The sequence below is a fragment of the Nicotiana sylvestris genome, chromosome 6 (genome assembly GCF_000393655.2).
Source record: "Nicotiana sylvestris chromosome 6, ASM39365v2, whole genome shotgun sequence".
Lineage (NCBI taxonomy): Eukaryota > Viridiplantae > Streptophyta > Magnoliopsida > Solanales > Solanaceae > Nicotiana > Nicotiana sylvestris.
Genome location: NC_091062.1, coordinates 38,449,632 through 38,475,782, shown reverse-complemented (window position 1 = coordinate 38,475,782; position 26,151 = coordinate 38,449,632). Strand labels below are relative to the sequence as shown.

Below are 26,151 nucleotides of genomic sequence, written 5' to 3'. Positions count from 1 at the left end.
ACTCTTTCCTCACCCAAACAGTAGAAACAATAACATCCCGGCAAGGGAGTCAACATTAGAAACAAATACATCCCGGCAATGGAATCAACAATAGAAACAAACATATCCCGGTAAGGGAATCAACTACAACTAATCTCATTCCAACAATTAATTTCACAAAATAAATTTCAACTTGAGTCAATACTCAACAATGGTCAAATACCTAGAAAATACCATAAGTCTTGTCCAACATGAATAATCGTCAATTTAAGCATAAATAGTACATAATAAAAATCACAACGGCCACAGTGTAAGACTCACAGGCATGCTCGACACCAACGTATAGATACTCGTCACCAAACCTATATGTCGTACTCAACACTAACACGTAGCAAATAAGACAACAACACCTATTCCCTCAAGCTAAGATTAGGCCAAACACTTACCTCGATTTCCATGGCCACACTCAAGCCTCAAATACCGCTTTTCCTTTAGATTTCGCCTCCAATTCACTTGTATCTAGCCATAATTAACTTAACAACATCAATAAGTGTTAAAGAATTCAACTTCAATGCTTAATTATAGGTTTTCTATCATTTTCCCCCAAAAGTCAAAAATCGACCCCGGGCCCGCTTGATCAAAACTCGAGGTTCGGACCAAAACCTGATTAACCATTCACCAACGATCCCGAATATATAATTAGTTCCAGAATCCGACCTCAAATCGAGGTCTAAATTTCCAAATTTGCAAAATCTCCAATTCTCCTAAAATTCCTAATTTCTACCCTTAAAGAACAAAATTTAAGCCTAGAAATCTAATGGGTGTTGATGGAAAATGGAAAAAATGAGTTTAAGAACACAAACCTATGATTTGGTGATGAAATCTCTCTTCAAAAATAGCCCAAGGTCGGTTTCTAAGGAAGAAGATATGAAATTTTGGTATAATCCCGACTTAGGTTCTGTTTTAAATTCGCTGGACTGGTCTTCTTCGCGTTCGCTAGAAGCCTGTCGCTTTCGCGAAGCATTGGCTAGAAGAGCCTTCACGTTCGCGAGATATTGTACGCGTTCGCGAAGGTTTACCCCCTGACCTTCGCATTCGTGAGCCATTCGCCGCATTCGCGTAGAGTATTTCCCCCTCCCCCAGGTCCTGCCAAAATGGTCATCACGTTCGTGATAGCTTAATGCCCCCAACACTCCGCGTTCGCGACCTGTGCCTCGCATTCGCGTAGAAGGAAATTTTTCTCAGACTAACTTACTCTTCGTGTTTGCGAGAGTTCCTTCGCGAACGCGAAGAAGGACAAACCAGATGACAGTAGAAGTTCAAAACACCAGAAATTTCAAGCCTAAAACACCCCCGTACCCTATCCAAAACTCACCCGAGCCCTTGGAGCTCCAATCCAAACATGCGCACAAGTCTAAAAATATCATACGGACTTGCTCGTGCGATCAAATCACCCAAAAACATCTTAAACAACGAATTTAACATCAAAATCAATGAAAATCTCAAGAACTCTTAAAGTTTCTATTTTCACAACTGAGGGTCCGAATTATGTCATATACTCTCCGTTTCTTACCAAATTTTACAAACATAACTTAAATACCATATTTGACCGGTACAGCTCCGGAACTAAAATACGGACCCAATACCATCAAATTCAAACATTGCTCAATTTCTAAACTCTTTATATTTTTTAGTTAAACAATTTTCTTCAAAAAATCATTTCTCGGGTTAGGGACCTCGGAATTCAATTCCGGGTATACGATCAAGTACCATAATTTTCTACGGGACCGTTAAATTACGGATCTGGGTCCGTTTACCCAAAATATTGACCAAAGACAATTTAAATTTAATTTTAAAGACAAAATTAGCATTTTCCTCAAATTTTCACATAAAGGCTTTTCGGATATACGCCCGGATTATGCACACAAATCGAGGTGAGACAAAAGGAGGATTTTATGATTTCGAAATATAGATTTGACTGTTAAAATAAGAGATGACCTTTTGGGTCATCACAATATTTATGCATGGCTGAATAAATACTATAACTCACCTCTACGGGAGGTTTGAGAGAAAGAAAGATAATGAACATTACTGTATGGTTATATGAATATGTCATTGGTCGCGTACATGTGGTACGCCGAAAATATTTTTCCATGTCTTATAAAAAGTTACTAAAGGCAAAATAAAAGCAATAAATGATTTTGCTTATAATGATTTTGACCATGACAATTATTATGATATGATTTTCTCCGTGGAGGAGATATTCACCATATGGACAGTGTGACAAAAGATCTTATAGTATAAAATTAATTAAGAGCTCTGGAAGAGCTAATTTATTACTACGCAGATACGTGCAATTGTTCATGACATTAATATTGTAGTAAGTCTAAAAAGAAACTTTTTGAGTTTCAAATATATTAACCAAAGTGGTTGACATATTGAGACTATTAATGAAAGGAAGATTAAATATCTTCAAATTACTATAATCATACCGAGAAAATATGAAAGACTACCCCACTTTTCTTTTATTTATACTACACAAGTATAAGCATGATGATTAAATCACGTACTACAAATAAACTAGAGGTTTACTGAAACAAATATCAGTTGGCCATCTCGGTTCAATTATGATGCGAAAAATTAATTGAGAATTACATTGGCATATATTGAAGAAATAAATGATTCTTCAAGAATTCTCCCGTGCTGCTTATTCTCATGATATACCAGTTAAGGTTGGGATTGAATCCCCTAATATCTGGAACGAATAAAAGGTGATAAATATATGGTCCAAGTCACGTGCCATGTAGACTATTTACTATTATATGATTTTAATAGATGCATCTATTATATGGTCACATGTACATTTGTTACCAACTTGTAGTTTGGCTTTTGCAAGGTTGCTTGCTCAAATTATTAGAGCATGGTTCCAGAATATAAATTATGATGATTTATCTTGATAACGCTAGTTTAAATCCAAGTTGGTTTAGCAGAAATTGTATGCCTCCAATTATAGCTAAGCCATTGGTTATGAGAATAAAACTCCCAAAACAAAATTTGGTATGTGATGTATTATTTAATATACAACAACACTTGCATCTAGCCAAGTAAATGATATGCTTTCCCTATCACAATTGGTTCAGGGTCAGGAACCAAATAATTTCCATCTAGAAATATGAATGTGCTATATGATTTAATTGTTTACCACAATGCACAAAGATGAGTGTCCAAAGAAAGCCGGGATATATGTTGGTGATTCCAACATTAGAGAGAGAAAATGGGCAACTGAAAAAGTGATATGTGGAATGAATTATTATGAATACATATAGATCCTCGTACAAGAAAATATGAACTTGAAGTTCAAGTGATAATTCATTTGCAAATTATTGCCAGACGCATTTGCTGACCCAAAGCTAAATGTCATATTTCAACTGCTAATGCTCCAAATAGAATAAAGTTTATGATGAACAGAGTTTGTGGCATGCATGAAGCATAATAAACTAATCAGTTCCAAAGATAAAACTCCTTGAAGAAGGAGATGAACAAATGATCAAGATGGTCATAATAAAGATGCAAGTGCTCTAAAAGAGCACCACGACATAACACGTCATAAGACCTCATGAGAGAGGCTCGGGTACCTGAAAATAATGAGATAAATAGATCTCAATAAGTTATGTCTTATTTGGGTAACAATGGAACCGATATAAAATGATCGTCGACGATGTTGTTAATATAATGTACCGTTCAATATTATTAGTATTGACGAGGATTTTAAGCTCAAATCTGTCATGAAATTTAGACAGATAAAAGATTGGCCAAATGAAAAATACGCAATCAAGATTGATTTCACCTGAAAATGTGAAGTTTGACGGATAGTCCCAATATCTGAAAGTATAAAGCCAGTGGAGGTATAAATGTGTTCTTGTGTGAAAAAAAATCAAGTCGATAGACATAAAAGACGACTTGTGGCACAAAATTTTTCGTAAATATCTTAGGCATTAGTTATAGGGAGACATGTTCTCATGTGGTGGATGAAATTATTTTCAGGTTTTAATCTGGCAATACATGAAAAACTTGATATGCGTATAATGAAAATCATTAAAGGATTTAAATTGTTCCGAATCATATTAAGGTTCCCAAGAAATTTATTAAATAAAGCTTCAGCAAATTCTTATGTGAGTTAGAGCGATCATGGCGTACATGATTTGTTTTTGTGTCTAGTGCAATTGGTGCACTAATGTATCTTGCTAAAACTATGAGTGTAACAATATGCTAGAAAAATATAGTTTTATTCCTATATGAAGACATGGGAATACTATTAGGATTATATTGCAAAAAGAATCCTTGATATAGATTTGTTTATTTTAACAAATATTGTCAAAGTTTTGTTCATTATGCAAATGCAAGAATTTTCTGAAGTTTGTTCTTCAAACAATCTATTTGTATGTGAGTGTACTTCCATATTATACTTTAACAAGACTGTCAATTATAAATTTCAAGTCATGCCAAGATATTAACAACTGATAAAACAAGTACCTCAATACACAATAGATGTGTGGCTTTTCTTTGAACAAAAATATTTCAATAATATTGAAGACAATGTAGCTTGCTTATCTCAATTGGAAGAAGAATATACTGAAGGCGACAAAATAAAGCACATTTTACCAAATTCTTTTGAGACATGATCTTCGGTAGATTGCTGATGTAAATGTTCTATAAATTTATTTGATTGATACTTTGGTGGATCTGTTTAATGAATCATTACCAATCTCAATATTTGAAAAGCTGGTATACGGGATTGGAATGCGTCATTTCCGAAAGATAATGTGATGTTTTCATCAGGGGGAGACAAATACGCGATGTACTCTTTTTTCCTTAGTTACGGTTTGTCCCACTAGGTTTTCCTGGCAAGGTTTTTAATAAGGCAGCAAACAATGCGTATTACATGATATGTATACTCATTTTCATTCACTAGGATTTTTTTGCCATAGGGTTTTTTTCCTAACAAGGTTTTAACGAGGCATATTATCTATGAACTAAGGAGTGTTATAAAATCTTGAATTATGGTGGATGTCCATAACTACCAAAGGATTAGTGCTCACTACTCTTCTCCATTATCTCCCTAACCTCCCCATGATCTTCCTCTCAAATGCTTAATGACATATTCAATGATATATTTATGTTGTGACCATTCTCTTAATAGTGACCATTCCATAAGTATTTTACAATAATGATTCTTCAATTGTTATGGCTATATAAAGGTTTTGGGAAAATTTTATTTTGTGTCTTATACAACTGACACTAATTGTATGAGACAAATTTTTTTTCTCGTAATTTTATGGACCTCGATTTTTATGGATTCAGAAATGTAAGATTGGAGTCCACAAATTTGTGAGACAAAAAGGAGCCTCATACAAGTAGTGTAAGTTAAAACTTGTCAAAAGGCTTTGTAGTAGGAAAGATAACACAGTTGAAAAAAAAAAGAATATATCTCTTTTCCTTGTTCTATATTGTTAATTTGAGCAGTATTTCATAACAAAAACAAAATTATTTGGAAATGCCAACGTGTCAACAAAATTAAGAAAACTGGAAAGAGGTCGAGCTTCCAAAGGCTTATACTCTGTCGAGAAAATGATAAGCACCGTCGGAACTGGCGGCGTTCGAATTAGCAGCTATCTCCGGCTTCCATACACGGCGGAGACGCCTCTCCTTCTTCCCAACGTGCTCTTCTTCCGCCGCTGCAGCCGCCGCTTCTTCACATCCTGCTCTGCCTCCTCGACGAAGCAGAAAGTTATTGTCATTTCGGGACCCACCGGTGCCGGCAAAAGCAAGCTAGCATTAGAGCTCGCTAAGCGACTTAATGGTGAAATCATCAGCGCTGATTCTATCCAGGTTCTTAGTTATCTAACTCACTCAACGCTTTATTATTAGCCTCATTAATTGCTTACATTTTGATTAGTTAAATAACTAAAATTGCTGTTAAACGAGGAATTATATTGAAGTATTAACACCTGAACTTGAATGAATCATAAACTTGTCAAATTGTCGAATTTGAATAGTGTTGTTCGACCTCGGCGCTTTATTATTAACCTCATAGATTTCCTTCCATTGTGTTTGTTAAATTACTGAAATTGTGGCGACAAAGAAATTACTGAAATTTTCATTAAATAAGGAATAAAATTTAATTACTAAAACGTGAATTAAAGTTAAATTAAATAAAATTTTAAGCTTTTCAATGTGTAGAAATCATTAGTATTGCTTGAGGCTTGAAAGTCAGTTGATTTATAATTAAGACGTATTGTAGTTAGAAACTTGACATATTCTCTGGCTTTATAGGTGTATCGAGGGCTTGATGTAGGTTCAGCGAAGCCTTCCATCCATGAAAGAGAGGTATTGCCTTAGCATATTTGAGATTATGTTTTGCATTAGTATTTTTATTGCATTAGTTCTTGAGTCATGCTTCTAACATGAAATATGTTTTGCCTATTCTCGGTTTCTGCATAATTAGTTCTTTTGAGGTTCCTATGTTAATGTGTACTGGATTATTAAAGAGCTTTATCACTGTCTGTTGTTCCATCCGAGGATGCACAATACTTTTTGACATTCTTGAGTCATGGTCTGCAGGAAGTAGTACATCATCTGGTTGACATATTGCATCCATCCGAAGGTATTTTCTGACCGAATTGGATGGTCTGAAACAACATTTTGCATGAATTTCAATAGCTGTGCAGCACACCGCTTCACTGAATGATTCATGATCCACGCCCTCTACATTGTCATTATTCGTGATTAGATGAGTAAGTTTGGTGCTTGTGACCTGTGAACAGTAATCAGCGATAAAACCCTCTGCTTATATTTCTTGGAACATCCAGAACTTAAAATCAATGTAGTGAACACATCAAAGTTCCTTGATTTATTGAAACTCTGAAACTGCCCACAATGTTTTTTACTTGATGAACAAATTAGAATTCGAAAGTGATAGAATGTATGACTTACTGGCTTTCTACGTGTTTGGTAAACAATTAAAGTACTTATAAGCCAAAATCAACCAAAAGTCATGAGTTTATTCAGCTTAAGCACTTTTTATTTGATCAAGATTTCTTTTTATTTACAACAACAACAACAAAAAATCTAGTATGTTCCCAACAGTTGGGGTCTGGGAGGATAGTCTGTAGGCAGACCTTACCCCTACCTAATGCAGGTAGAAAGACAAATTTCATCCTTAAATATTTTTTTATAATCACCGAAATACTCTTCCCAAAACGGAACCCTAACTCTCACTTCATTCCATTTTGATATTCGTCCTTTTCCTTCTAAATATATATCTTTTAAAATATGTTAGGGTCGTTTCGGCTTTAACAGAAAAGGGCTTTTCAGCACTTTTTTTTTACCAAACACACCGAGTGGTTATTATCAATCGCATTCTGATCAAGAGTCTTTTTTCGAGGGAACCTGAGCCCAGTTGGGTGGGTCGGGACTGTAATTTCATGTGAAATATCACTTGCAAACTTTGGTCATATCTATTGAACTGTTGGTATACGCAATTTGATGTGTCCTTAAATTTTCCGTCTTTTAATGCTAATGCAGAAACATTTTTCTTCTTTCCTTTGGGTATGTCATCAGATTATTCCGTTGGACAATTTTTTGAGGATGCAAGGCAAACTACCAGAGATATACTTGATAGGGGCCGTGTTCCTATAGTTGCTGGTGGTACTGGATTATATTTACGATGGTATGTGTAGAATATTACATTTCACACTTGAAAGCTTTTGGTAAATTGAGGACGTATTCAAACTAAAGCTAAACTTTTTGGTTGCAACTTATATCAAACTAAAGATTTTGGAATTTCATTATATAAAACCTATCGACTATGAGAGAGAAAAAATTAGGGTATGTGAGTAAGCTATGCTGCATTATCTATCTATCAATGGGCTTTGTTATCCTTATAAATGAAGCTTACATGCATCCTGGTATATGTGATAGAATCAGATATTGGATATGCAAGAATTCGGTTTTCATATAGCCTCTACAACTGAGTCATTTAATCTAAACGGGTATAATCTTCCAACTCATATAATACACTGTACAATGTTTAAGGTTTATTTATGGGAAGCCAGATGTTCCAAAAGCATCTCGAGAGATTACCTCTGAAGTCTACTCTGAGCTTGCAAATTTACAGAATGATTATGACTGGGATGCTGCTGTTCAGTTGTTGGTTAAAGCTGGTGATCCTGGTGCCCAGTCTTTAGCGGCAAATGATTGGTATCGCTTGCGCCGCAGGCTCGAAGTTATTAAGGTAATTATGAAAAACTGTAACTTTCACCTGTGATCCCTCTGATTTGGACCCCTTTTCTGCTATGTTGCTCGGATCCTCCAAAATGCTGCCGCACCTGTGTCGATCCTCCACAAATGCAACTTTTGGAGGATCCGACACACAACCGTTGGCATTTTTTGGATGATGCAAGCAAGACAACTTTTCTGTAAGCTAGATCATGATATGGTAGAAATTAGAGATTTCTTTGTTCTGGTTTATCACTTACTAATGTGCTTGCAGGGAAAATCCATGTTTTTCTTGTCAACTGTTGCTATGCTTGTAGCAAGAACTTTTATTGGTTTAGCAAGAGCTCTTTGTGGTTCTGAAGTAGTTGAGATGGATTGAATTGTGCACAACTGTCAGTCCATTTTGTCGTAGCCTGTTCAGTTTATCTCTTGATAAAATGCTAAATATACTTTTCGGCTTGCAGTCTAGTGGGTCACCTCCATCAGCCTTTGAAGTACCATATAATTCTTTCAGAGAACAGCTTGATTCAGGTGTAGCAGATGTTGCCGATGTCAAGAATTCTGCTGACAAATTGCAGCTGAGTAACAAAAAGGATTTGGAGTATGATTTTCTTTGTTATTTCCTTTCCACCAATAGGCTGGATCTCTATAGATCAATTGATTTCCGGTGCGAAGATATGCTTTTAGGTAAAAATTAATGAAATTGTGGGATTTATTTGCTTGCTTTAATCATTTTTTGGAGATCTTAGAACGCTCAATCACAATACTAATTCTTGAACTAATCTAAAAGAAATTATCATCTCGAAGTATGGCAAATGCTGCTTGAATTACTGCTTTTCCTTATCATTATTCAAAAGCCTTCGTGTGGAACATTGTTTTCTGTCCTAAGATTTATGTTGTTATCATGATACCTAGGGCTAATTATCTATCATCTGAGGATATACCTATCAGAAAATATTCTTTTGAAGAACTGTAGAAACATTTTCGACTTGGAAGTTGGATAGTGAACTATGAGTTATCAAAAACAAATAAGTATTGGTGACATTCTGAGGTTATTTCGTCTATAGAGGTTAATTCTTCTTATAATAGTTATCTCTTGCGCTTTTCTCTAGCAACATGAAATACCAATCTTAGCTTCAAATAAAATCTTTCCTTTCTAGTTCCTTAACAACTTCAATTGGAATACCTTGGTCATAGTTAATTCGTTATGATGGTGGCATGCTGCAGGAACAGATGGAATTCTATCTGAGGCAAGGTGGCTTCTTGATTTGGGTCTTTTGCCAAACTCAAATTCTGCTACTCGAGCAATTGGTTACCGACAAGTATAGTTTCATCCCTATAACTGAACTAAAACCAATAGTTTGTTTCCTAATATGTGTGTGTTTAAAATCTTTCAGGCAATGGAATACCTTCTACGATGTAGAGAATATGGAAGTTGGAATTCTGCTGGGGACTTCTATGAGTTTTTATCTGAATTCCAGAAAGCATCTAGGTGATTTTACTCTATTGTGACTACATTATATCACATAATAGGACAACCTTTCTTTCTTGGCATTTAGATGTAGTAGTTTTATGCTTCTCTCTCTAGTGTCACACTTTCTTTCTGGATGCTTCCGTGTTGTCGTCATTCTACAATATTTGTCATGGCTAGCAGAGAGCTCCACAAACCATTCTTGATAGAATTTAAGCATGTCTCCCGCAGCAGTGTTGAAGACAACTTTTCTGCCAAGAGTTACACAAGCTATTATTGATAGAATTTAAGCATGTCTCCCGCAGCAATGTTGAAGACAACTTTTCTACTTAACCCTCACTTTCTTGTCTCCTGATCACTTAGCACTTCATGATACTATTGTCACTTATCAAGATAAGAAAAGAGCACTATGATTATGGGTGCAAATGTCAGGAACTCTTGGTATTGCTGCCTTAATCTGCCTACTCTGACTCCAGTCTGGTCCTTTTCATAGACTTGGGGAGCTTTCACTGGTTTTCTTGATTTAATTGGATTGTCTAGAATATAGTTGTTTGCACTTTGTAAATTTTTTTGGCTGATTCTTATATTCTTGTGCAGAAATTTTGCAAAAAGGCAGATGACTTGGTTTCGCAATGAACAGATTTATGAGTGGCTAGATGCTTCTAAACCTTTGGTATGTCATTTCTGTTCCTTAAGGAATTTCTATGCCTTTTTCTTTGTTAATAGAACTTTTATCAAGCTGTTGTCTGGATGCAGTAGCTGAGCTTTTCCTGGGTTTTAATAGTTGCTCATGATTCCTTTTACTGCAACTATCATATACATACATTCATGCATGCAGATGTGTGCATGCATCTCTTTGTATATGCCGTAGTTGCATTTTCTGTATTGTGTCATTGTGAATGTTAAGGCTGATTCTGAAAGGTTCAGAAAAATAATGAATCCTTTTCAAAGCAATAATAACCATATTGTGGAAGATTTTCTTTCAAATTGATTTCATCATAGAGGGAGTATAAGTTTCAAAATGACTTGTTCTGGTTGTAGACGCTTCTTCTTGCCTTAGGGCTTTTCTTCTCCTAAAGCAACATGCCATGAGCACAAATTATAGGAAGTGACAATTTTAAGCATAATAAGAATTCTTTGAATTAGAGTTAGTATGAGATAACTTCCAGGCTCCCTTTTTATTGGAGTTAGTACACCTTTATGTGCAGAGGCAGTCATGCCTCTTTTCCCTCTGAAAAATAGTTTAGTTATTTAATCCTGCCTTTTGTTACGCCTCATCTCCAAATAGCATGAAGCTCCTCAATATTCTTCCGCTGACATCTGAAAATGCCATTACCAGGAAAAGGTGCTAAGCTTCATATGTGATTCATACAGCAGTCAGGAAGGCCATCTCCAGGTGCCTGAGTCGCTTCGTATGAAGAAAGATATTAGAAACCCCCGCCAAGTAGCAGAGCTGAAGGCCTATCGTACTAGAAATAGGTATGAACTTGAATATATTAAAATATAGCTTTTCTCTTGCTCCTAGGCTGAAGTATCTGTCTGCCCGTGAAGGCATTTCATTGGGCGTGAGGATTGTGCTGATGTTCTAGACTGGATAAGGACAATCTATGGTGAAGCCACTGTGTCTTCTTTGATAACCAACAGCTAGATTGCTTTGAGTTGTTCACATTTTTGTGGAGGTTAGCTTATGGAGATAATTACTACTACTTTTTATTTAATAACTGGATTTGATCACTGCCTTTTCCTTATTTTTTGGATTTAAAGACTGTGGACTCTACCGTGTGCAGTACTCTCGGGAACCCCTTCAGGCAACACTTTTAAGAGAATTATCTTTCTCTACTTCTGTTGCGTTACGAAGGTTGAGGTTGTTATGAATGAAGAGAGGGTAGCAGCTGATAAGGCAATCGGGCTGTGATTGGCTCGACGTCATTCTGTACTTGAGATTTTTTTTTGTAAATGTAGGATTCAGTACCTGAACTACTATCAGCCAGAAAACCATACGTTTTCCATGCTTGAGGATTTGGAGAGGATGTTGTTGGAATATTGTATTTCATTTCTAGTGTCCAGCTCACATCAACTTATTACTGGCCTCCCACAACCAAAGTCTCGTCTTTTGATGAGAGCCAGATAATACGCACTTAAGTTCTATATTTTCTGCATTGAATTACTCGCATTACAATGGGTGTCAGATTTTTTGGACAAGGCGGGTAAACCAAAGGACCAACAAAAGGTTGTCCCATGTCACTGCAAGCGGAGATATTATGATGTCGATGAAAATTACTGTGGTTAAGAAGTTGTGTTCTCTCTTTCTGGCTATTACAATTAAAGAAAGATGCCTAGTGGAATAGTCGACGATAAGCAAATTAATTCTGATACGAGAAAAATGATGCGCTAGTGCAGGACTATCAACTGCTGACTTTTTTTTTTTTTACCTAAAAGGAGTTCATCTTTTCTGAGAGAGAGTGAAAAATCAATCACCACTTGGGCTAACCTTTTTACCTTTAAGATGAGAACTTGGTCCGCTATGAAAGCATGCGCAACGTTATGTACAGAGAATATGCTTCATTGTGATTGATCAAGAAAAGGAATATGCTGCATGTGCTACGATGCTAGTGCACTAGGAAAAGATGAATGAAGTATACCACCCCCCCACCCACCCCCCCCCAAAAAAAAAAAAACAACTAAAATATCAGAAAACTAATGGATCTAGATACCGAGTACAAGCTTGTAAATTGGAGTTAATAGTCTATTGGTTGCAATTACCCAGAGACATAATTTGCAAGATTCTAATTCATTAGCCATCTTCTCTTCCTCTGTCCGTTGCTTTTCAACTCACTCCCGAAAAGTTAAAAAAACCGAGTTGATTAGTCGAGTCAACTAATGACTGACATGGTGCATTTTTTCACTTAATTGTGATTAATGTATACTTTTAATTGTTTATCTTTTTATTTAATCAAGACTAATTAACAATTTTAGCATAACAGTAAACTTTTTCAAGTTGGATTTTCTGTAGTCAAAATCTTACTACAAGCCTAAAATTTTTTTAGCGGAAGATAACTACACTCTAAAAACGGAGACCAACTCCTCGAAACTCACGAATCTATCGCCAATAAATGCTCTCCTCATCTTCCCACTTTGAGCATTTTCATTTTCGACTCACATTCTCTCGCCGTAGCCTTTTCCTTTTCCTTTCTTCACCACAAACCAACCAATTATTTCGACCATGTTGAGATCTATCGCCCGCAGAACCTCGACCACCGGTGCATACCTGACGCGCCGGGGATTCGCGTCGGAGTCCGCTCCTGACCGGAAAGTAGCAATTTTAGGGGCAGCTGGTGGGATCGGACAGCCTCTATCACTTCTTATGAAGCTGAATCCTTTAGTATCACAACTCTCACTTTACGATATTGCCGGTACCCCTGGTGTTGCCGCTGATGTCAGCCACATCAACACCAGATCTCAGGTTTACTCTCTGCTTTATCTCCACTTTTACTGCTGTAATTCTCGTCTTTTACTGCGTTACATTTACTGAGTTCTTTTCTTCCAAGTATTTATGGAGTTTTCTGCTGTAATCGTTTTTTTAATTTGTGTTTATCTGATTTACTCGTTTCTAGGGTTTTACATCATTAACCGTTCGAACTGGCATTGATCCGTATTTTACGCTCTTCGTGATATGTGTTTGTGTGTGTGTGTGTGTGTGTGTTTCTCTCTTTTTAAGCTCCAGAATTTCAACTGCTCTGATTCATCAGTATCCTTTGATGAATTCAGTTTCTATGTTTGTGTGAATCTGTAACTCTTATTTCTTCGAGTTTTATTTCAATTATTATCATATTGCTAGTAATTTTTTGTCAGGTATGATGATAAGCTAAATATCAAATTATAACAGGCCAAGAATTATCGAGACAAACTTTTATCAAATTTTATATAAGCATGTGTTTTAGATCATACACGTATTTTTAGATTTACAATGACTAATCAAACATTCAGTCACAACTACATGTACTCCAGTGTTTATTATTAGAACTAGAATCTCTAGACTATAATCCTTGTATAATTGTCAAGAATCAAAACTCAGGTATACAATTTTAAGATAATGTATGTGGAAATATGAGAAATATTACATTCCTCTTCTCAAGATGAAAATTTTACTAGCGAAGAGTTATTTAAAAGTAGGAACTATCGAGAAGCATTCTACTGAATAAGGGTTTTAGGATAAATAGAAGTATGGCATAGTATATGCACGTCTAGCTCCCATAAGAAGGACGAAGGTGATGTGAGATTGGAAAAGATAGTGGTGTCACTTAGTCTTCTAAGATAATGACATGTTAGAAGAAAATGTAGTAAATTGATTTGAAATATGATGATTAAAGTGAAAGATTGCTATGAGGTTCTTGAGCGATGGGAAAATACCTAACAAACTGAAAGGTAATTTTATAAAATGATTGTGAGACAGATTTTAATCACGTGGTTGTGGGTTCGATTCCCATACCTGACGACATATTTAAAATGGTTTTCTTCATCAAAAGAATGGTTGTGGAATCATCAATGTTATATTGTGTGAAAATGGGTCTCTAATGCCCATCATATGCACAAGATAGGCATCGTTGAAACTTTAAATGTGAATGCTAAGGTGGATGTGGTCATATAAATATGGACATAAAGAATCGTCAGGCAAAAAGTGCAAGTATCACACAAAGGATAAAATAATTGAAAGTTGCACTTGCCACAGATGGGTCAGGCTATGCGCTACATAAACCTACAACGCAGCTAGTCCATATGTGCGACACTGGTGATTGAGGGTGCTAAAAGGAGATGGGGTAGTTGCTTGAAAAGACTTGCATTCTCTCAAAATCGATACATATGTATCTACGAGACAACAACAACAACAACCTAGTGTATGTATCTAAGAGAATAGCACAATAAAAACAAAAGATACACTTAAGGGATACCAACAAGCTGGATTAAGTCTTACTCATTGTCACACTTACTTTAAATATGGATAGGAATAAGTGTGAGATTTTGAGATCTTTTAATTTTAGGAACTCCTAATTGACCATAGAAGAATTAGTATTAAAATGAAATGGATCCAAATAGAGCAAGATATCTGGAGGATATATGTCGTTGAGTCCTGCTAGTTACAGATTGAGGTATAGTTGATTAACTGCTTGATCTTTTTATTGCTTTAATAGTCAAATGTACCTAGTTTGCTCGAAATATAAAGAGAGATAACTAGTCAGAGATGATTAACTGAAGAAGTTATATATGAAGTTATTTTTTTCCTGATTTATGTGTTTTTATGCAGTTATTGCTAATACTTGTGAGGTCAATCCTTGTTGAATTTGGTATCCAATAATATGGGAGTAACTACATAATTAATGTGGATATTGTGAATACAGAGAGTAAATATGATAACCAAATACTGAACAACTAATGCAGAAGTTAGTTGGGGTATATTTTCACCCATATGGATCTCCAAAAGACCCCTAACTTTACTCCTGATGATGTAATCCTCTCCACAATTAGCCAAACGGTGGAATACTTTTTATCCCACTTGCAGTCCACACACTAAACGACCTCAGTGTCTGAACCTATTCCCTGGCCCTTGCGGTTCCTTGACCATCGATGTTTTTCCTGGCAGGTTTCTGGGTTTGCAGGAGATGAACAGCTAAGACAGGCTTTGGAGGGAGCTGATGTTGTCATCATTCCTGCTGGTGTGCCACGAAAGCCTGGTATGACCCGTGATGATCTGTTCAACATTAACGCTGGTATTGTTAAATCTCTTTGCACAGCCATTGCAAAGTATTGCCCTCATGTAAGTACCCATATTGGTTTATGTATGAGTTTAGCCGTGGGCATAGCAAATACTGATTTTTCCTCTTTCCTCTACTGCCTACCCTCAAATCTCCAAAGGCGCTTGTCAATATGATCAGCAACCCTGTTAACTCCACTGTCCCAATTGCCGCTGAGGTGTTCAAGAAGGCTGGAACCTATGATGAAAAGAGACTCTTTGGAGTGACCACACTTGATGTTGTTAGGGCAAAGACTTTCTATGCAGGAAAAGCTAAAGTTAATGTTGCTGGTATGCATCTTAGCGTACTTCCTGGTTTAGAATTGGTTTTATTTTATTTCACTTGCACCATAAATTCATGTCAAGTTCTCTCCCTACTTACAATTTACTTTGTTCCAGACGTCATTGTCCCCGTTGTTGGTGGTCATGCTGGCATAACCATCCTCCCACTATTTTCCCAAGTAACTCTTTTTTTCTTCTGTTTTATTAAGGTTATTTAAAGATTTAACTCTACCTTGTAACTTTACTTATTCTTTTCTTGTTATCTCACAATGTTGCAAATAGGCCACCCCAAAGGCAAATTTGGGAGATGAAGAAATTGAGGCACTTACCAAGCGAACCCAAGATGGCGGCACTGAAGTTGTGGAGGCCAAGGCTGGAAAGGGTTCAGCAACCCTCTCGATGGCGTATGTTTCTACTCATGCCTCTCTTCTATATAGTTTGATTTTGAGGTTTTAGTAAACCTCGTCTCTGTTTGGTGGCAACTGTCAAGAATTTTCTGATGTCAATAAGGAATACCTACATAGGCGTCTGCATCTAGCAAATCAAACACTTGTATAGAGGGTTAAGGTCGCTCTATAACTAGGTTTCTTCTGTATGCTTCAACAAGATTTATAAAAAAAAAATTACTCCCTCCGGTCCACAATAAATGACCAATTTGCTTTTTTATTTTGGTCCAAAATAAGTGTCCATTTATATAATCAAGAAAAAATTCAATTTATTTTTAAAAAATTACCCTTGTGTATATATCCTAAAAAGTTTTCTTACTCCTCACATTAAATATTTAATTAAGGTAGTTTAGTCATACTAGGTATTTTTGTATAGAATTTAGTATTTTCTTAATGAGCATGCCAAAAGCAAATTGGTCACTAATTGTGGACCGGTGGGGGAGTATATAGTTCAACAGGTTTTCACAATGCTAATGATGATCACTCCAAAGTTCAGACCCTTTTTTGGACCGGTGGGAGTATATAGTTCAACAGGTTTTCACAATGCTAATGATGATCACTCCAAAGTTCAGACCCTTTTTTGCATGTGCCATCTTATGCCACAAATAATAGTGCATGCTGCACTGTGACCACAGCATCATACAATATTGATTTTGTCTTACCTTGAATATAAAGTTTCCATGCATCTATTATTGAAGTGACCTTGTCCCACTCAAGAGATCAGTAGAAGCTATGGTAATAAAAAATAAAAAGACTTTTCTTTGTTGTTACTAGTCCAAAGCTACCTTTTTTTACGTATCTTCAGTGTGATAACTTAGTTTTGAGCAATTCTTTTCACTTCCGCAGTTATGCTGGGGCCATCTTTGCTGATGCTTGCTTGAAGGGGCTGAATGGGGTTCCAGATGTTGTAGAGTGTTCATTCGTGCAGTCAACTGTGACAGATCTGCCTTTCTTTGCATCCAAGGTAATGCTATCCTCTCTAACCAGACATTTTGTATGTGTGTCCATATCTCTAGTTTGCCTATCTATAGATGGATCTTCATTTTCTGTCAGACAATGACTTTATTTGAAACTGTCTGAATAATTTGCTTATCTCTGTGTTTATGAAGTAAAAATGGGAGATAGAAGATGTAAGGAAAAAAAATAGAAACTTACAAACTTTGATTTACTAGGACATGGTATCCGCTTCGTTCTTGTTGTCCATTGCTGTTTTGTGAGTTTTGACAGGTCCGATCATACAGAATTTTCGATTCGAAATGTTAAGAATTACCTAATTTTTGTGAGTTAAGGCACTCATGGCTCTTAATGCACAAAAGATAGCTTTTACTTTGTTAGCTTTGATTATGGGCGACCTTGCTAAAGTTATTACTTTGACGTTTAGCAGTAAGACCAATCAGGATTTCATTGTAACTGCTAGACTCTTATGTTTCTCACATGATTTTCATGCATTATAGGCCATAATTGACCCCAAAGAGTATTCTAATAATTTGGGACTGAAATGTAGTTAATTGATTGGTCAAGTGATTGAAAAAGTAGGCACCTCTTGTTGGTTTTTTTATATATTCTGGTTTTGGCTCTTATATTCTCTCTTCTCAGGTGAGACTTGGGAAAAATGGTGTGGAGGAAGTTCTAGGATTGGGCCCACTTTCAGACTTCGAGAAACAAGGACTCGAAGCTCTTAAACCAGAGCTGAAATCCTCCATTGAGAAGGGAATCAAATTCGCTAATGACAATTAAAAAAGAAAAATACTGTCAAGTTTTTCCAGTAACAATTTTGGATTCGTTTGAGTGATCGGGTTATCTTTCGCGAGTTCCTTGCAGCCTGAGGCATTTGGTTTAGCTTTTATCCAACATAGTAGACGTTAGATATACACTATTCTGCAAATAATCAGGCAAACTTCTGATGATGCTTTATGTTCTAAAACGTTGAACCTAATACATGCATAAGATTATTGTTTTGTGAATGGTTGGAGAGTTGATGTGGGGGTGAAAAAGGGCAATGACCCATGTACCGGTTTTACCATGCTGTATTCTACTATTATTCAGTTGGAAATGAAGAGATTAGCTATAATAACTTGCAACTATCAGTATTCATATATTCGTTGTCCTTTTCTAATGATGGAAGGGGAAGGTTAAACCCTATTAAGTGAAAAGGTTACTCGGTATGACCTTAATTTGGGATTTTTAGTTTAAGTTTCATGAACTGCTACTATTGGAAACCACCTTTCTACCTTCAAAAGGTAGGGGTAAGGTGTGCGTACACACTACCCTTCCCAGACCTTACTTGTAGGATTATACTGAGTTTATTATTGTTGTATTTCATGAACTGCGATCACTTCAGTTATTTGTTTGGTAAGACGAAGTTTAGACATGACTGCTTAATCTTTCGGAATTACCCGGAACTTCAATAAAATAGTTATATGTTTGTCTTCCCACAAGAAACGAGCCCAAAGTCTAATGAAGGAAGGAGAACATGGGAACTTTTGCATCCGCCAAAAATGAAAGAAGAAAGCCACCTGAGGGAGAAGGGATATAGGGCGATAAACAGAGAAACCCGAATTTACAGCCAAGTTTCTACAGAAATATGCAGTACAACGTATGTCTAATTTGCAGTTTGTGATATCCTCCTTCAAATCCCTATTCCAAAGTAATGCCCTCTTTATGCAGACCAAACAAAAACGTCCAATTTCTCAGAAATTTGTCAAACCACAATCGTCGGTGACATTAAAATTAATTATCAGTTTAAACTTACAATCTAAAGGGAAGAAACTTGCACAACTTGAAAATAAGTGTGAAGGTTGAATTAAAGTCTTCTACTTGTCTTTAACCAAATAAAATAAAAAAAGGGCTAAGGCATTCCTAAACAGGCTTTTTACCTCACTTCTCTCGTATTATAAAGTAGCCTGCATGGGGATGGGGTAGTTGGTCGACAAATTTTTATTACTGGACTCTCTAGTCTAGAATTGCAGTAAAAGCCTCACACACACACTTCAAAGCATAACGAGGGGATCATGTACCAAAACAAAACTCTTCATATAGCTGGACAGAGAGGGGTCACAACTCACATGCACAAATACCGTCTATAATCCATATAGCTGCCAAAATTTTCAGAAAAAATCAACCAAAACGAATCAGCAGGAGGAGACCAACACGCAGTGGCATTCCGAGACATAATACAAGAGGCTGGACTAGAGAGCTCAGACTAATACATTCATCAATCAATCCTAGTAGCTGGACTTCAGGAAAATACATACAAATGCTTTGCCAAATGGTTCCCTGAAAGAAGAAAGGAAAATATGGTACCCCTCCCCCCCCCCCCCCCCAAAACCCATTTACATTTTAACTTAAGATTCCTAAAAAAAATTACAATATGCAATCCTACCACCAATCAAACTCGCTTTGTAAAACCGGTTCCAGCTGCAGGACATCGCACAATCTTTGCCTAGTTGCTCTAACTATGCGCATAGATATGAATTAAATTCCAGCACATGTTTTCAAATCAAACTGGTTAGGCAACCTCAGCAATCTACAGGTGTGACATCTCTCCCATTACCACCATAACCTCCTCTAGAATCCCATTCTAACAATAGAACACTTGTATATAGATCAACATAAATACTGTTGAGAATGAGATATCCAATTTATATTCCAATATCATCGAGGTAAGGGACTTCCATGATAAAACTTGAAGTTCTTGACTGCGGCCATAGCTCACAACAACCAAGAGTGGAACCTCTAGGTGTTTGCTGAAGACATCCTCGCAGATTTCCTGCAAAAGTATAAGATAGACACAGTTCAATAACAATTCTTGCTAATATAGGAAGAAACATCGTTAGGATTGTTTGAGAAAATTGAATAATGGTATAGAATAGCAAATAACGTTAATGATATATATAGCACTTGTCGCAAAAAATTAAGTCCAGAAATAGTTCAAAGACCTCCCTTCCGCTGTCATACACTTACCTCCCTTGTGATTTAAGATATTAAGATATGACACTTACTTTCCCTTATTTTGAATTTTTTTTTTGGTAACCAAACAAATTTAAAACGATAAATTTTCACACATAGTTGTTGTTGTAATCGCATACACCATCAAATCAAATCCCCCCCCCCCCACCCAAACCACCATATGTCAACCTTCAATGCCACGAGATGTGGGCCATTGAGAACTTAATCAACAGCACAAAAACTTTTTTGCATGAGTCGAACTGACCACAAAAGGTGCAACGAAGCAAGAATTGGAAATGGATTAAAGGCACTAGCTAACAGACTAATCACCTGTGCCAAATGCCCTTTCACATCAACGGCACGCTTCTGATCCCATATCCAGAGGAACTATCCGAATCTGCAAAGATAGAGCAGAAATATCAGACACATGCTGTGAACTACTGGCTGCAAAATCAATAAAATTAAACATGCGACAATTATGGTGCATGTAAAGATGAAACATACAAAAGACAGATTAAGTATTACCACTTGAGGAAGACTCTGAATCGCTGCTAGAACTGCTTGGACTACTAGACCTACTTGCATTATCCGCCTGTCTTCCAGCTTCTGCATTTGTAACAGGAGTACTAGTATTATTTTCACCTACTCATAAAACAAAGAACCATGTGCGATGAGTATTTTCCACCTAAAGCATGAATCTTGATAACAATCTGGGACAATAGTTATTTGTATTAAAGGCTTACCAGTATTACTTTTGTTCAGCGCACCAGCAGCCATAGGGGCAGAGTTCTGCAAAGCAATGCCACAAATTAAGAAACCCCTACCAGATACAAATGTAAAAAGAAGGGAGAGAAGGAGAAAAAAAGAGGATATCTTCAAAACTCACCATGACTGGAGCAGTCTGCAGTTTCTCTGGCTTGCAGAGCAAGTTCAGTTTTTCTCCTCTGCTTGTTTAATTTTTTTTGTAATTGGTCACAAACCTATCAAGCTCCCAGAGGGTTTCCGCATCAACACTATCGATGTCTACTTCAATCTCATCATCATGTTGACTAAGTGATGAGTTCCTCTTCTTAATAATCTGAACAATAGCATCAAGCTTCTCTGAAGGTAAATTCTGAAGATTTGTGCTGAGTCTCTGCTTTTCGTCGTAGGTCATATCCCTTTTAGGTTTCTTAGGAACTGGTATCCTACCAACATGAGCAACACGTGACCGCTTCAACCTGAAATCAGCTGGCCCCGTCATTGACTCAGACCTATCCAAAGTCCTTACTTGGGGAGCAGGTGGAGCGACATGAGAAGTTACAGAAGCACGGGGAAAGGGAGAAGGATGAGGGGCCTTTCTTGAAGTGGGGGTAGGCAAACCTGCATCATGATACATTTGATACCTCCAATCCGGATTAAACTCAGTATCTATAACTGTCCACTTCTCTTCAAAAATCTCTGACAACTCTTCCGCCATAACATGAACATCATGTCCTTTAGGATTGTAAGTAATGGCATTACGAAAGACAAGTCTCACATCCTCAGCAAACTCCCTGGGAGACTTGTACCAATTCTGAGATAACCTAGTTTTAATGGTGCCCAAATCCATCGGATGCTTGATGATATCATGATAATCATGCAGCCCAAGCGCCACCACATTCACTGGCTCATTAAACACCCAACCATGCTTGTGTTTCATTAACCTCTGAAGCAGGTTGCTACATCTCTTAAGCATCTGATTTCTATGCTTATCAAAGCCAAAGCCAAAGCTAAATGCATACCCATGCTCTGATTCACTTCTATGCTTCCTCCCAACACCATTGGGCTTCAATTTTTTATTGCTTTCCGGAGGCAGTCTATCCTTCCCAAGAAGGAACTCAGAATCCCTGTAATACTGATTGGCCTTTGGGGTCCTCTTTTCCTTCTCCACAAATTCAGCAGCCCCATTATTGTTTTCCACAACTGCAATCCTAGGTGGCTGGAACGGTCTCGTCTCAGGGTGCCCAACTGAATCCACCTCAGAATTCACTCGCACTAAAGACCTACCCTTCATCACATCATTATCCATATAATGTGGATAACTATAAGAATTAACAGCAGCACCAGGAAAAGCTCTAATCCTACCCACATCATTAACACCACCATTAGTACTAGCATTATGTGTGGTCAGCTGAAGCTCCTTTGCTTCAAGCTTCGTAACTAAACTTCTAATCTGATCAAGCTCGCCCTCTAGCACCCTCCTAAGATCACTAATCTCATCTCTTGACCTCGCTCCTGTTAAATTAATCCAAACTCTATCTGCAACCCTAGAAATTACTGGCTTAACCAACCCATTTGCAGCCTCTGGCTCAGCATGCACCGGGGGCTCTCCTTCACGGCTGCAATCCCGGACTTCCCCACCGTTAGGCTCCACAATTAGGCCACCACCACCACACTCAGGCACATCTTTACCATCTAAACACACTGGTGGTGCACATGTACCTTCCTGCACTTCCCCACCATTTATCAATTCCAATTGCCCATTAGCCGTGGCATCTCTACCATTCAAATTCGCCGGTGATCCACTGGTACCTTCCTGCAATTCTCCACCATTTATCAATTCCACTTGCTCATTACCCATGCCATCTCTACCATTTAAACCCCCTGGTGATCCAAGGGTACCTTCTTGAAATTCTCCACCATTTATCAATTCAACTTGCTCACTATCCCTCCCATCTTCCAAATTACAAAGCGAAGATTCCTTCAATCGAGGCTCTGCCTCCTCCTGATGCTGTAACCGCTGCTCCGGCCGTAAAACATCATTATTATCATTATTGCCGCTGCCCCCGTCTGAGGCAGTTACCTCTGGCACGGCGGCGACTGAATCCCTGGCGCCGGGATTAGGTTCGTTCTTCTGGATCCTACGGCGCTTCCGGGTATAAAATTTGCTAGGGCTTCCCCAACGTAACCTCTCTCGCGGATTCAAATTGTCGGCATCTGAAGCCATACATGAAATCAAACCCTAATCCAAATCACAACCCGAAACCTGAAAATTCCAACAGAATTAACGTAACATGTGCAAAACTAGGGTCCCTCAGAACCCCATGATTCGCATAATAAATAAATAAATAAAATAATCAATTTTTAGGAAAATTGAAGCCGTGCGGAATTAGGTTTTTCTAAGTAAAAGATGAAAAAAAAAGCAACAAAAAGAAAATTAACAAAAGTTAAAGGATCTGTTTAGGAAAAAAAAAAGTAAAAATATTTTTGGGGTAAAATTAGGGTTATAGAGAATTGGGATTTGGGGGCGAAGTGGCAGAATAAACGACAATAAAGATGGAGAGATTTGATTACCTGTTGAGAACAGAGTGTTTTCGGGTTTTCGGTTCGGATCCGAAATCTACTCGCCGGATTTGTATATTGTTTTGCACGTACGTTCTCTTTAAATAAATAAAAAATTGTAGTGACACGCGCTTGTCGAGCCAATCATTATTAAATTTGAAGGCGGTCGTTGTTGTTTGTCACGTCAAAGAGTGGAAGATTGTGGATGACGTAATCAATGAACTTATTTGTTCCGGGAGAAGTTTTATTTTGTATCTCGTACAACTGACACTAGTTGTATGATGCTCCTTTTTGTCTCACAAATTTATAGACCCCAATTTTACACTTTGATCCACAAAAATCTGGGCGCACAAAATTGTGAGACAAAAAAGTTGTCTCATACGACTAATGTCAATTGTATGAGACATAAAATAAAATTTTGCTATTAATACGCTCCCGTGTCGCCTGTGCACTTCATCCGCTCGTGCAAAAAACCCATTTGGAAGAATTTTTTTTTTAAATTATTAATTTGGAGGAGTATTTTTATTAAACGAAAAAGGGTTCAAAATGCTCCTAAACTATTGGAAAAAGTTTAAAAATACCTTTATCTACCTACTGGGCTAAAAATATCCCTCCATCTACCTTTTTGGTTCACGTATGCCCTTTGACCGTTATTTTTATTTTTTTAAACTAATGCACCAGTAGTCCATTAATTTAGTAAAGTCTTCTTCTTCTTTTTTCAGTTTTTATTAAAAACAATTCATTTTTTACAAAAAAAAATTCCATATTTTTAAAGCATTTTTTTGTAAAAACTGGAAAAGAAAATTGTGAAATTGAAAAAAAAAATTGTGTTTTAATAAAAAAAAATTTCGTTTTTAAAAAACGGAAAGAATATTTTCAACAAAATATTTTTGTTTATGAAAAGTATATTTTGTTTTCATTTTTTTATTTTTTTTAAAGCATTTCGTTTTATTTTCGTTTTTCAGTTTTTTTAAAGAAAAAATATTTTTGTTTTAACGAAAATATTTTGTTGAAACTATTTTTTCAGTTTTTAAAAAACGAAAATATTTTATTAAAAACATTATTTTCTATTTTTACATTTTTTTTTTCATTTTTTACAAAAAAAATGCTTTAAAAAACTGAAAAAATGGAAAAAATATTTTTTTGTAAAACTGAATTATTTTTATAAAAACTGAAAAAAGACTTTACTAAATTAGTGGACTACTAGTGCATTAGTTTTAAAAAATAAAAATATTTTGCAAAATATTTTTTTTAAGTTTTACAAAAAGAACAATAATTATTTTTAATTCAGCATTGACCTAACGGTCAAAGGGCATAAGTGAACCAAAAAGGTGGATATAGGGGTATTTTTAGCCCAATAGGTGGATGAAGGATATTTTTAAACCTTTTCCAATAGTTTAGGGGCATTTTGGACCCTTTTCCATTTATTAAAAAAAATCTGGATGAGTATTTTTAATTAGGATGATGTTTGATCAAAAAGTGCTAAGCTTTTCGTTAAACTAATTAATAAAGAAAATGGAGGATAAATCTTAGCCAAACATAATTAACTCTAGATCTAAGCATATTGAATATGAAAATCGAATGAGGCGGGGCTTATATAACATTTCTTAGGATGATTAAAAGACATCAAACGTAAATGATAAGCTTACATCTTTGATACATTGTTCCGTACTTGTAAGAGCAAAGAAGGAAAAGGAAGGAATATCGTTGATAACTATGATATCTATCTTTATTGATTCAACAATGACGATTACAAAGGTTTGTAACTAAAATCTAGGCTTTTGCTTTGTTGTTGGAGGTCTCCTCTCGTTTTTCTGTTTCTTTTCCTCTTTTTGGGAAACCTCTCCCCTTCTTGCCTTCTTACCTCATATATATATTACCAATACTTCCCCTATATCCAACGGTCCTTAACCAACATACCCCTTTTTGACTGTACTCTTCCTTACTCGCTCAAATAGTACGACATATATTCTACCGTGCAATCCTTCTAACGGCTCGATCTCGGCAATGGCCGAGATACTCGTCGCTATTATGCCTCGTGGGTACGACTATGACTTGGTCGACCCCATATCATTCCTTTTAATAATAATCCACTTGTGGTCAGATTTTGACCCATAAGTTAGTCCTTCCGCCCGTTAGGGTCGCCTCTTGGCGAGCACGATGGGCGGATTCTGTTGATTCAAAAATTAGGAGAAATCTGAACATGTTATGCGAAGAACGAGGTCCTTATGGCAAGGTAGAGACGTGATGCTTCAACAGTTTCCTTGGATCATTACGTTAGTTCAGAATTAGATCGTCACATCAATTTAGAGTATCATGAATGCTTATTATGCGTCATTATGACGCACGTTTTCTAGGCACTGTAAGCACGTGATTTTTGCCCTATATGAGAATTACTCCCAAAAATTCAAAAATAAAATAATTTTTCTTGGTGTGCAATTTTTGTGATATTTTTAGGATATTTTGAATAATTATTTGTATTTGTTTGTGCATGTTTATTTGCTAAATTAATAAAAAATACAAAAATATGTCACATTTTGCATGTAGGATTTAATTCTACAATTGTTAGTAATTAAGTTTGTTTTACAAAATATAAAAATCACAAAAAATAGGCATCGTTTGCATTTTTAGCATTTAATGTCCAAATATACAATTTT

The 26,151-nt window shown here is 36.5% G+C and overlaps 2 protein-coding genes and 1 pseudogene across 2 annotated transcripts; 2 read left to right on the top strand and 1 right to left on the bottom strand.

The window, feature by feature from the left end:
* Positions 1–5,532: 5,532 nt before the first annotated feature.
* On the top strand, positions 5,533–11,877 carry LOC104212591 (tRNA dimethylallyltransferase 9). Its single transcript, XM_009761896.2, has 12 exons — positions 5,533–5,868; positions 6,313–6,366; positions 6,601–6,643; positions 7,600–7,708; positions 8,074–8,272; positions 8,721–8,943; positions 9,484–9,578; positions 9,654–9,748; positions 10,325–10,400; positions 11,067–11,206; positions 11,279–11,406; positions 11,515–11,877. Exons 1-11 carry the CDS (start codon positions 5,608–5,610, stop codon positions 11,373–11,375), a joined length of 1,392 nt encoding a protein of 463 aa, XP_009760198.1. The 5' UTR covers positions 5,533–5,607; the 3' UTR covers positions 11,376–11,406; positions 11,515–11,877.
* Positions 11,878–12,755: 878 nt separating this feature from the next.
* LOC104212592 (malate dehydrogenase 2, mitochondrial) lies at positions 12,756–18,327 on the top strand. Its single transcript, XM_009761897.2, has 7 exons — positions 12,756–13,190; positions 15,366–15,539; positions 15,638–15,806; positions 15,915–15,976; positions 16,080–16,201; positions 17,090–17,207; positions 17,840–18,327. The coding sequence occupies exons 1-7, from the start codon at positions 12,951–12,953 to the stop codon at positions 17,978–17,980; spliced, it is 1,026 nt and encodes a 341-aa protein (XP_009760199.1). The 5' UTR covers positions 12,756–12,950; the 3' UTR covers positions 17,981–18,327.
* Positions 18,328–21,066: 2,739 nt separating this feature from the next.
* Positions 21,067–23,594, bottom strand: LOC104212593 (transcription factor GTE4-like; annotated as a pseudogene).
* Between the last annotated feature and the right edge of the window lie 2,557 nt (positions 23,595–26,151).

What these genes read in the sequence shown, in the direction of transcription:
- LOC104212591 (XM_009761896.2), top strand. Translation starts at nt 5,608, where the DNA reads ATGATAAGCACCGTCGGAACTGGCGGCGTTCGAATTAGCAGCTATCTC. An exon ending in TCAGCGCTGATTCTATCCAG is followed by an intron (nt 5,869 to 6,312) that starts GTTCTTAGTTAT and finishes CTGGCTTTATAG; the next exon opens with GTGTATCGAGGGCTTGATGT. An exon ending in GAATTCCAGAAAGCATCTAG is followed by an intron (nt 9,749 to 10,324) that starts GTGATTTTACTC and finishes ATTCTTGTGCAG; the next exon opens with AAATTTTGCAAAAAGGCAGA.
- LOC104212592 (XM_009761897.2), top strand. Translation starts at nt 12,951, where the DNA reads ATGTTGAGATCTATCGCCCGCAGAACCTCGACCACCGGTGCATACCTG. An exon ending in TCCTCCCACTATTTTCCCAA is followed by an intron (nt 15,977 to 16,079) that starts GTAACTCTTTTT and finishes TGTTGCAAATAG; the next exon opens with GCCACCCCAAAGGCAAATTT. An exon ending in TCAGCAACCCTCTCGATGGC is followed by an intron (nt 16,202 to 17,089) that starts GTATGTTTCTAC and finishes TCACTTCCGCAG; the next exon opens with TTATGCTGGGGCCATCTTTG.